This window comes from Ictidomys tridecemlineatus, chromosome 9, assembly GCF_052094955.1.
Source record: "Ictidomys tridecemlineatus isolate mIctTri1 chromosome 9, mIctTri1.hap1, whole genome shotgun sequence".
NCBI lineage: Eukaryota > Metazoa > Chordata > Mammalia > Rodentia > Sciuridae > Ictidomys > Ictidomys tridecemlineatus.
In genome coordinates this window covers 142,321,764-142,334,471 of record NC_135485.1, presented here as the reverse complement: position 1 = coordinate 142,334,471, position 12,708 = coordinate 142,321,764, and the positions used below count along the sequence as shown (strand labels likewise).

Genomic DNA, 12,708 nt, shown 5'->3' with positions numbered 1-12,708 from the left:
TAAGGTACATATATACAATAATTTGTTTATTAGAAAGTGAACATTCACAATACAACAGACAAAATTACACATGAATCTACAATAGTACACAGAATTTCTTCTCAAAATAAATTAATTCTTGAACAGATGCAAATAGTTTATCCTTGTCCAGATAAAAAAGTTATAAACTTTATTTCACCTTATGTAAGAAAATACAAGACAAGCTTAGCAAAATAGAATATTTTATGAAGTTATAAATCCACTCAAAATATGCTTAGGTCTTCAAAAATATCTTTTTCTAAATATGTTCTTTTGTTTTTTCCTGCTACTGGGCATTGAACCCACGGTGCTCTGCCACTGAGCCACATTCTTAGCACTTTTTGTTTTGAGACAGGATCTTGCCAAATTGCCCAGGTTGGTCTGAAACTTTCAATCTTCCTGCCTTGGCCTCCCAAGTTGCTGGGATTATAAAATGCATATGCCACCATGCCTGGCAATGTAAACCACTCCTAGTTTTTCATAATTTAAGGACTCTACATCATCTTTAATTTATACTCATTTTGTCCAATGGAAGAGTTAAACTAAGTTATTTAATTATTTCTCAAACCACCTCCCTGTTCTTTCCCAAAACCCGTTATTGCCCTATCTTTGGTGTTAGACCAAGAAAGCACTGTCAATAAAAAAGAAGGTGGCAGGGGCTGGGGATGTGGCTCAAGCGGTAGCGCGCTCGCCTGGTGTGCGTGCGGCCCGGGTTCGATCCTCAGCACCACATACAAAGATGTTGTGTCCGCCGAGAACCAAGAAAAAATAAATAAGTATTAAAAATTCTCTCTCTCTCTGTCCCCCTCTCTCTCACTCTCTCTTTAAAAAAAAAAAAAAAAAAAAGGTGGCAGTCAGTTTTGCAAGGTTATAGTTTATCTGAATTGTAATCAAAGAATAACTTTAGAAGCTGGGAATTTTTCTTGTCATATTCATGTTTTATGATAAAATTCTGGGGGAGAGGTGTTAATTGTTTGCCAAATATTTCTGCTAACAAAAGTCACTGGGACAGGTAACTTAATTTACCTCACAATTAGTAATCTATTAATAATCCAACTTCATAGTTATTTTCCCTTATGAAAAATATAGTGGTTAAGAACTAGACGAAACACCTAGACAAGTAACTTCTCTATGCCTTCAATCTTCCATCTCTAAAATGGGAATAATAGTATCTTCACCCTATAGAATAGTTGTGATAAATTACACGTTACCAGGAATATGGAAAGAATTCCATAAATATTCGTTATTTTCATCAATTATCATTATTGTTATTATCCATCGTGCACACACTACCCAAACCAAGGGTGGAGTTTGCTCTTTATGATTAAAAGTGAGACAAAAACTGAGAAGCTTCAGAATGAAAGGTAAAGGTGATTCCAGGATTTCACCAAATTGCCAGAAGCTTGCTGATGACCTGTAAGCAGAGTCCTGCTAGGGAGGTGGAGAAGAGTGAAAAATCTCTAAACATAACTGTACAGTGAGTTCAAGAACATTAAGCCTTCCATTAGAGCTGATGAAATTGGGTGGAGGAGTATTTCTTACTGTAAAGTGCAGATTATGTATTTATTCTTAAGATTTGGAAATGCTTATAACGTAAAATAGGAAACTTTTGGAAGGATATTTACCACTATTTTTTGCAGTTTTGTTATTATCACGTGCACAGTTCTGTACTAGTAACTTACCAGCATCCTATGTACCAATAAACTGTTCGATGAAAGCCATTCTGCTCAGATGCTTATTAACCTGAATTGACAGGGCTGTTAGTTCCCATCCAAATTTAAAATCCAACTAAAATTCTATAGCTCTTTAACAGCTCTGCAGACAAGGGACTGTTGTGTTCCCTCTTGTAATTTAGATGGGCAATATTTAATCACAGTGAATTTTTCTCTAAAGCTTAAAGGAGTTGGGATATAGCCATAATTTTAAGAAATCACGTACTATTGAATACATGGATACAAAGTGAATTATTAGCACTTCCAAGAATTAAATAGTGTAACTCCACTAAAGGGCAAGATATCCATTTTGACCTCTTCATTTTTCAAATATTAGCATTTTTCTTGCTGACATCAATTTAGGGTTTAGTGAAATATTGAACTAAAATAAGACAGAGATGCAGTATTACAATAAAGATTTATACAAGACAGGAAGGATGGCAGGCATGCTAAATGGAGAATTTAAGGGTCATGATTTTTACTTCGCAAGGAAATGTATGAACAGAAAATGTGTTTTTATAAATAAAAAGTAGTTGTCTTTGAATTAAAATACCTCTTTAGGCTAAAAAAATTCTATAATTTCATTCTATAATACAGCTAATTGGTACAGAACTTGTCCTGGTTCCACTGTATATTCTCTCATTATTTTAATGAGACTTTTGTAGTCTGTACTAAGAGTGTAGTTTTCATACCTATAGACCACTGCCACTCGCTGTTTAGTTCATGAAATCCCAAAAGGGCATAATAAGAAAAGTATAGAAAATTATGACCCAGAATGTTTTATGTGTCCTACTATTCACAATCGCATGTAGACTCCCCTCTGTTATTTACATATGTTCTTGTTTTTCAAAATGTGCAATGTATCCACAGCCTATATATGGTGACTGGATCGTAGCAATTGTGGGGCATAGCTTTCGACTAGGAAATGCCACACAAATCAAGAATGTTCCACCATAGTCTTAGCTACCTTACTCCTGAATCCTCCCACATCTTACAGAAAAGGCAATGAGTCTCTTGTAAACCGCTCCGAGGAGTGTGATGGTGAGCAGGACGATTACACACACAAGGCTGAACGCCCATCGTGGCCCCAAGTAAGTATACACGTGACTGATGAACACAGGCCCAAGAATCCGGGCTCCACTTCCAGAAGCTGTCAGCCAGCCCATATATACTCCCTGTGGAGAGTGAGCAGGGGACAAGCAGAAAAATATTCAGGGTTAGTAATTTTAACAAAACAAATCTTGAATAATGATCTTTGTTCATATTATAGTCAGTTTAAAAAAACATTTTTTTTTTTTGATACTGGGGATTGAACCCAGGTCCTCACATATGATAGGCAAGCACTCTACCACTGACCTACATCCTCAGCCCTAAAGGAACAAACTTAATATCAGGTGAAGCCCCGGAAACAAGATAATGTATTCATATGCCATTTAAAAATAATATTTATTTTGTATTTGCTGCATGCCAGATGCTGAGTTAGGCGTGTGCGTGTGTGTGTGTGTGTGTGTGTGTGTATTTTTTTTTTCATATTTTTACGTTTGTCAGTAAGTGTTGTTCCTGCTTAACAGGCTAAAACTCAGAAACTCAGAGAACTTGTCCAAGAGATGTGAAGTTGTGTTTGGGCCACCCATCTGCACCACTTTATATCATAATACCACTCCTACAACTACTTATCCCAAACCCTAACCCACACAATCTACCCAAGAATATTTAGTGCAGCATCACACTTGAAAACCCCAGACTGAAAACAACCTGAGTGTCCATAGTAAATCAATTAAATAAATTATGATACATTTAATAACTGGAATGTTGATCAGTTAAAGTATAAGGTCTTATACAGGGTAAAATCTTTCATAAGAAAGATTACTTTTCATAAGAAAGATTACTCTCTCCTGCTTCCCCCTCTCTATTCCTTCTTACTCTTCTCCCTCTCAGCCTCTCCCTCCCCTCCCTCCCTCCCTCCCTCCCTCTCCCTCTCCCTCTCCCCCCACCTCTCTCTCTCTCTCTCTCTTTCTCTCTCTCTCCCTCTCTCCCCCCTTCTCTTTTGCGACTGGCCACTACGGTCCTGCTAATAAAATCTCGGACAGGTTAAAAAAAAAAAAAAAGAATAACATATTAATGTAATTACTTCTTTCCATCATAGTGCCTAAAGTAAAAAAATAATAATAATTATTTGTAGAAAAACTACATATATATGTACTATAATCTGTTTTGCCTTTTTTAAAAGGCATTGAATAGCTGTTTGAATAGGCAAAGAAAAATATATTGAGGGTACAAATGAAGTTAATAGCATCCGGTGCGGTGAAGATAAGGGGAGTCTTCTTTTTCTCCTGTTTACATTTTTAAATAATTTGAATTTTATTATAACAATCATATATTGCTTTTGTAATTAATATTTTTTTCTCTCTTTTGGTACTAAGGACTGAACTCAGGGGTGCTTAAGCACTGAGCCACATCCCCAGCGCTTTTAATTTTTATTGTGAGACAGGGCCTTGCTAAATTGTATGGTGCCTCACTGAGTTGCTGGCCACAAACTTGCGATCCTCCTGCCTTAGCCTCCCCAGTTGCTGGGATTACAGGTATATGCCTCCACTCCCAGCTTTTTTTTTGTGTGTGATAGGGTCTATGTTGGGCTCAAGTGAACCTCATTTCTCAGCCTCTGCAGTAGCTGGAATTATAAGCATATGCCACAGCATCCAGCTTATGCCTTTATTCTTAATTTTGAAAAACTGAAAATATAGTATTCAGGTTAAAAACAAATCCAGGACTGAAGGTGTACTTTATTATTGGTAGAGAACCTAGCACACATACTTGAGGCCCTGGGTTCAATACACAGCACTGAAAATACACGTGCCCCCCCCCACCCAAAAAGAAAAAAAATTCTCTCCCTTGTTTTTTTCCCCCCCTTTCCCCTCACCATCTCTTATATGTAATTCTGTGTAACAATGAGGGTCTCCTTCCATTTCCATACAGTTTCTCTTCTCTCTCCCTTTCCCTCCCACCACTCGTCTCTGTTTAATGTTAGTCTTTTCCTCATGCTCTTCCTCTCTGCTCTGTTCTTAGGTGCTCTCCTTATATCAAAGAAGACATTTGGCATTTGTTTTTTAAGGATTGGCTAGCTTCACTTAGCATAAAACAAGGGAGAGAATGGAACAACAGCTGATGGGGTAGACAGGGAAGATGGGAGGGAAGGGGCGGGGGGATAGTAGGGGATAGGAAAGGTAGCAGAATACAACAGTCACTAATATGGCATTATGGAAAAATGTGGATGTGTAACCGATGTGATTCTGCAACTTGTATTTGGGGTAAAAATGAGAGTTCATAACCCACTTGAATCAAATGTATGAAAGATGATATGTCATGAGTTATGTAATGTTTTGAACAACCAATAAAAAAAAAAACCAACCTACCAAAATATTTTATCTATAGATTTTTCTCCTTGCTGATTCCAATAAAGAACCCTATTTGAGTAAAGCTATCATCTTAATTTTAAAAGGAGGTAGATAATATTTTTATTTTGTGGTCAGGGCTGGAATTTTTGCTCAAAAGTAGAGCACATACTTAGCATGTTTGAGGCCTCAAGTTCAATCTCCAGAACTACCAAAAAAACAGAATAAGAGTTAGAAGCAAAATCTGAAAATAGTCTAAATGATAGCACAGCTGAATGTGGTGGTGCACACCTGTAATTGCAGCTACTCTGGAGGCTCAGATAGAAAGATCCCAAATTTGAGGTCAGCCTCAGCAACTTACCCTGGCCCTGTCTCAAAATAAAATAAAAAGGTAGAAAGCCTCTGGGTTCAATCCCGGTAAGGAAGAAAGAATAAATGGAGTACAATGTTTCCATTAAAATAATTCACTAACTGGCTTAGTGGTTCACACCTGTAATCCAGTGGCTTGGGAGGCTGGGGCAGGAGAATCTCAAGTTAAAAGCCAATATCAGCAACAGCGAGGCACTAAGCAACTAGTAAGACCCTGTCTCTAAATAAAATACAAAATAGGGCTAGGGATGTGGCTCAATGGTCAAGTGCTTCTGAGTTCAATCCCTGGTACAAAAAAAAAAAAAAATCACTAAAAGAAAATCAAATGGCATGGAAGGGTATTCACAACATGTTATATATTTTTGATGCCATTTCTGTGTTGAATACACATAAGCATAGAAGCATAACTTCATCAAAATCTTAGTAGTAACTGCCTCTGATAGTTTTCTTTTTGCTTCTGTATTTTTTTCCAATTTTATATAATGAATTAGAGAATTAAAATTCTTATTTATCATTTTTGCAGCTCTGGTTACCAAACCCAAGGCCTTATGTATGCTAGGTAAGTGTTCTACCACTGAGCTATAACTTTGGTCCATGAAATTTTTACTTAAAAGTTAATTTTGGAAGTGGGCACGATGGCACATGCCTATAATCCCAGAAGCTCAGGAGGCCGAGGCTGGAGGATGGCAAGTTCAAAGCCAGCCTCAGCAAAAGTGAGGCACTAAGCAACTCAGTGAGACCCTATCTCTAAATAAAGTACAAAACAGGGCTGGGGGTGTGGCTCAATGGTTGAATGCCCTTGAATTCAATCCTCAGTACCCCCCCTAAAAAAGTCAGTTTAAGGCTGAAGGTATATGCAGTTCAGTGATGTAGTGCTTGTCTAGCCTGTAGGTTTGATCCCAAGCACCACAAAATAATATAATAATCTAAAAATATACATAGCCTTTGTAAACTTTTAAGATATTTGTGCGTTTCATCTCTTAGTAATTGCTTCTGGAGTCAGAAGAAATTAAGCCTAGATCCAAACGTGGCTACCAATTATGGTTCCCTTAATGTTGCCTAATTTAAGAGTTTCAGAAATTTATACTTCAAACTTTTTTTTTTCAGTGAAAATGATTTTGAGCTCATAATCACTGGCATCCTAATCACATTAGCATACTGTTTGTGAAGTTTCAGTAAATAAACCTTATAAATACTTGACAAAGGTTGTTTGCTTTTAAAAACTTAAAATGCTAATAAATGTGGTAAAAATCCCCCAATGTACTACAATGTATGTCTTATAATTGCAATGTCAGGGAAGCCTGCTTACCTGAGGCTTTGGTCCTAGAATTTTTGAATATAATGTATAAGACATAACATTACAGGCTGGATAGCCTATTCCAACCAGCACAGCTGATGTGAAGAACTGGGCCAGGTGGATTACTGGGGTGTAGAGGCACCAGGCTTGCTCAATTGGGCAACCAACTGGCCGTTCATTATGATATTCTCTTGCAGACTTCCAAAAACCAATCATAATTTCCCCAAATGTGGTATCAGGGATTGAATTATTATGTAAATCTGTAAAAACAAAATTAGTATGGTGTAGGACTTGCTAATTTTAGCTAAACACCAGGAGATAATGTTATAGAATCATGTACCTTCCCACTGTATTTTGGGGAACTGACTTCCCCAAGGTAACAAGATAAAGAAGCCAACCCACACAACGATGAGTCCTCCCAGTAGAATAGCTCGCTCACCAATCCTGTCAAAGAACAGAAATTCTGTAATTTTAAAATGAAACATTGTAACAAAAGTTCCATTACTTGTATAATTAAAAAACTAAAATTTTGATACTTTTGTGATACTTGTAAATGCAATACATAATTTCCCAGTAAAAGCAACCAAGACTTCTATTAAAAAAAAAAAATAGCCAATTTCAGGACTGGGACAGGAAATCCAGAAGTTGAAACTAGAATATCTTTTCCTACCGGAAAGCAAAGAAGCTATTAGTGACTATGAGGTCATGAAAATAGTACTCAGCCAATTTGAAGAAGTTGGCCAACAACTTAGCAATATGAACACCAAAAAGAAAAAATAATAATAATGGGAATTAACTGAAATACAAGAAAGTGTTATAATCTATAAATTCATACTATCCTAAGATGGAACACTCTCTGGTCACTTTTTGAGGATGCCACAGAACCATCTTATCATTTTAAATAACAGTTAATTAAAGGAAAAAATCAAACATGTATCCTTTCTTATGCAAACTGTACTGTACCTCACAATAATCAAAGGGAAGGTGAAGGGAAGGTTTTTTTAGTAGAATGTATTCTAGTAAATAAATGTTTTATGGAATTAAAATGCAGTTGTCCCCCAGTATCTGCAAGGGGTTGGTTTCAAGAGCCCCTTGAGGTTACCAAAATCCAAGGACACTCAAGTACCTCATGTAAAATGTCACAGTAAAGGGTAATAACCTACATTCTCCTCTGTATTTTAAGTCATCTCTATATTACTTATAATACCTCAAAATATAAATGTATATACTTTTATACTATATTATTTAGGAACTGATGTTGAGAAAAAAACTCCAGGTTCAGTGCAATTTTTTCCCCAAATATTTTTATCTGAGTTTGGTCAAGTCTATGGATGGGGAGCCTCAGATCTGGAGGGCAAACTGTCAGCACTTAACAAGGGCCCTTGGATGGATTCAGGGAATGATCGATCGTGACTTACACCATGAAGAGAGAAAAAAGACACGTTATATTTTTTCTCAGGTAAGAATATCACACCACTTATTTTCTTGCCAAAAAATGGAACCCAAATCTCTTTAAACTTCTAGATCTAAGTACAGATCAGTTTCCAAAATATAGTAAACAAAGGGATATTTTAAAAACTAGCAAGATCCAAAAAGCAGAAACTACAACATAAACATCCTGGCCTCAATTTGTAAGGGAGGAAGAAGAGAAAGACAAAGGGAGGGAAGAAACCAGTCAATGAAAGAGATTGAATCAAGAAAGCAAAGTGAGGAACAAACTAAATTCATGTGAGATAGTCAAGAAAACACTGGGGCTGGGGATGTGGCTCAAGCGGTAGCGCGCTGGCCTGGCATGCGTGCGGCCCGGGTTCGATTCTCAGCACCACATACCAACAAAGATGTTGTGTCCGCCGAGAACTAAAAAATAAATATTAAAAATTCTCTCTCTCTCTCTCCTCTCTCACTCTCTCTTTAAAAAAAAAAAACACACACAAACTCTGTCTAGATATGTGACAATTTTCTTTCTTTCTTTTTTTTTTTTTGTTAAAGAGAGAGTGAGAGAGGAGAGAGAGAGAGAGAGAGAGAGAGAGAGAGAGAGAGAGAGAGAGAATTTTTAATATTTTTTATTTTTTAGTTCTCGGTGGACACAACATCTTTGTCCGTATGTGGTGCTGAGGATTGAACCCGGGCCACACACATGCCAGGCGAGCGCGCTACCGCTTGAGCCACATCCCCAGCCCTAGATATGTGACAATTTTCAGAAATCACTGTTCACTTTTTAGATGTGATGATGGTGTCAATGTTAAACTTTCAGTTAATGAAATATTTATGGAAAGTATGAAATGCTGTCTGGTTTCAGGTTCAAAATAATCCAGATGCAGGGGAAAGAAAGTGTGGAGTAGTAGGTGAAAACAAAGATGACACAGGACTGTCCCAGTGTATGTAATTGTTGGAGCTAGATAATGGATACTAGCGGTGCAGAACATAACGCTCTCTAGACCTCTGTATATGGAAGTTTTGCATATTAAGAGAAAAATATATAAACAAAACCAGAAGCTTTCAAAAGCAAACAAAACTAACAACATTAAAAAAAATTGAAAACCGAAGGCATCCTATCACCCTAAGAGGACCAGTAGGCTCCTCAGCTTTCAAACCTTCTGTACCATTTGGCATTTCTCTAGTTCTACTCTGGTCAAACTGGCCTTTTTGCTTGTTTTTTAAAAACCCAAAAACTCAGTCTTCGCAGAAAAGAGAAGACTGAGTATATGGCTGATCTCCAACTTCACTAAAGTTTTTTTTTTTTTTAATGGACACAATACCTTTATTTTGTTTATTTTTATGTGGTGCCTAGAATCAAACCTAGTGCCTCTCACATGCTAGACAAGTGCTCTAGCACCGAGCCACAACCACAGCTCCTGAAGTCTTTCTGAATATGACTTCCTCGGCCATGCTTCCTAGACCACTCCCAGATTCTTCACTGTGCTCACCAAGACTTGCCTTCACATCATGTTTACTGCCCCCAACACAACTTCTTTGAAGGTACAGAACTGGACATTTCATATACACAGCACTGCTCTATTATTGTAGCAAGATTTCTGTCTCCATAGCACCCTCCATTGCAATCTGACCCTACATACCAATTCAATATCTGTTGATTGATTTTAACAAGCATTAGAACTGATTTGGTCAGTTAACATCCTGCATTAGAGTTGGTGACTGAACTTCCTCCAAAGTGTTCTTACAGTTACACTTTCATAAAGAAATTCTTTTAAAAACAGTAGTTTTGAGAAATGCTACAAACTATATTTGCCATATTATATGATATTTACATACTTTACATACTAAAGACTTAAATGTTCTAAAATCAATTAGTTCATTAATCTTAACCAAATTTAACCACCAAATCTTTTCTGTTATATAACATATTACATATGGCAGGACAATGTCTTATGAAACACATAAAACTTTTAGAAATACTTTTTAAACTATTTCATAACACACAAAAGCTACATTAGTAGACAATTATTTGCTTGGTAAAATATTTTGCTTCACCAAAGATAGGCCAGAGGGGCTGTGGTTGTGGATCAGTGATAGAGCGATTGCCTAGCACGTTTGAGGCCCTGGGTTCGATCCTCAGCAAATAAAGTATAAAAAATATAAAAACAATATTAAAGAAAAGCCAGAATACAGAAATATCATGCTTAACAATCTAATTTAAATCTGTTTGAAAATTTCCAAAACTAAAACTAATACATAAATGAGAGAAAAACTTTAAATTATTTTATAGCATATTTACTGACATTGTTATTAGCTAGCTGTGTTTCATGTTTTTTCTTCTTTTAGTTGGACACAATATCTTTATTTATGTGGTGCTGTGGATCGAACCCAGGGCCTCGCACATGCCAGGTGAGCGCTCTATCGTTGAGACACAACCCCAGCCATGTTTCATGTTTTGATTTTTAAAAACTAGATTTGAAACAAAACCAGACAAAACTTACTTTTTGGAAAGTAATTTAACCCCCATGAAAATAACAACTGCCTCAACTCCAAGAGCAGCAAGTATTATTCCATTATACAATACAGCTTGTTCTTGAGTCCAAGCATACATGTCCATTGTCAATGGAGCAAGGATTCTAAGAAAAATAAAAAATAAACCATTGTTATTTTATTTAAATCACAGTAATTGTTAAAATGAAGTATAAACTTTAATGATACCTTCACATTCAAGTGTTTGCATCCCTTTTAACAATGACAATGGCCTACCTATGTTATACGCAAGATTGAATAAACACATCTTAAGCATATTTTATTGTACATACCTAAGCTTCCCTATTTATTAATATTTACTTTAATTACATAAGTAATATAGCTGTAGCTGTACTGCAAAAAGTCTAAAAAACAGGAAAAGGAATTAAACCAAACCAATCATAACTCCTATCATTCGAACATAACTAAATCATCATGATTATTCTTTGGTTTAAACAGATCTCTCTTCTCAGTGAAGCTTTGAATCTGGGAGGGCAGGCGTGCCACTGACTGGTCTCCCTTGGGGGTGTTCTTTCTATGTGGTGACCAGTGTTCCTCCTTAAAGAACCTCTGCAAAAGTAAATTTTTAAAGTTGTCACTTGTATATGCTGCAAGCGGTCCAGAACTGTTCTTATTTGTTTATAAAATAATGCCTATTATCTTAATTATCTTTATAAAATACACTATACTGCTAAAAAAATAAATAAATTATTTTATTTCCAGTGAAATGTTGCTAATAAGTATTAGAATCCTTTGGATTATTTTTCTCTTCCTCAGTCTCTTTTATCCCTACCTTTAAAAGTATATAGATTTCTCCCTACCTCTGAATTTCTCTCTTCCTTTAAATGATTGTCTCCTTCCTTGCCAAGCTTCTTTTCCCACATTTTCCCTCCTCCTATTAACTGACTACAAAATGGCATTTATATTTAAAATATGTTTTTAAAAAGAACAAGTGTAATTTTAAGCTTTAAAATCATGTGAGTTGAAAAAGAAAACACATTGGTAGTTTCCCAAAAAATTAAGCATGAAAGCCTGGTGTGATGGCACTGGCCTGTTAAGACCAGCAACTCAAGAAGCTGAGGCCAGAGGATCACACATTTGAGGCCAGCCTAGCAATTTAGCAAGACACTATCTCCAAAAAGAAAAACTGTGTGTGTGGAGTGGGGATGTAGCTCAGTGATACAGCACACCCCTGAGTTCAATCTCTACTATACTCTAAAGAACTGAAAGCCAAGAGTCAAACAAATATTCATACATCAATGTTCATAGCAACATTATTTGTAATACAAAAAGTAAAACAATCAAAGTGTCAGCAGATGAATAGATAAATAAAATGTAACAATACCTACAATGGAATATTATTCAGCTTTAAAAAGTTAAAGAAATTCTAATATATGCTACAACGCTAAAAACTGCTGAGGCTGGACTTGTAATCCTCCTGTCTCAGCCTCAAGAGCCGCTAAGATTACAGGCATGTGCCACGGCGCCCAGCAAGAATGTACTATCTTTATAGTCTAATAGAACAGTATTTTTAAAATGAAAGGTCCATATGATAATTAAAGTCAATGAAGCCTACAGGAGATTTTATACTAATTTTTCTTTTTTCATAATCAAGGATTAAATACATCTAAAGTTGCCACACTGAATGCTGCATACATAAATATGGAGCTATATAGCTTAAAGTTAATTAAATCATGATACAAAATTAATATATACTTTTTACATCATAAGAAAAATATGCCCTACATTAGATATTTTATAATATCAGTATGTTTAATTAACACTGCATTAAGAAATACAAATTAATAAATAATCTGATTTAGATGAAGACAGAATAAAACTTACGTTTCAAAAAGGGCAAATATAAATAAAATCACAAAAAACAGAACATTGGTAGCCACAACAGCAACTTGATCAATATTTCCTTGGGAATCCTGAACTTCATCTATTCTTG

At 36.0% G+C, this 12,708-nt stretch overlaps 1 protein-coding gene across 7 annotated transcripts in view; it reads right to left on the bottom strand.

Annotated features, from left to right (window-relative positions):
• Positions 1-5: 5 nt before the first annotated feature.
• Mfsd8 (major facilitator superfamily domain containing 8) overlaps positions 6-12,708 on the bottom strand; it is an 88,980-nt gene continuing 76,277 nt past the window's right edge. For 6 of the 7 annotated variants that reach the window (XM_013362966.4, XM_078020707.1, XM_078020708.1 and 3 more), the window contains 5 exons: positions 12,600-12,708; positions 10,727-10,861; positions 7,129-7,232; positions 6,801-7,048; positions 6-2,905 (listed from right to left, as the gene is read on the bottom strand). In XM_013362966.4, coding sequence (XP_013218420.1) covers positions 2,699-2,905; positions 6,801-7,048; positions 7,129-7,232; positions 10,727-10,861; positions 12,600-12,708 — 803 coding nt within the window. In that variant the 3' untranslated portion in view covers positions 6-2,698. The remainder of the gene's footprint in view (positions 2,906-6,800; positions 7,049-7,128; positions 7,233-10,726; positions 10,862-12,599) is intronic. The other variant, XM_040293311.2, reaches the window with a different exon arrangement.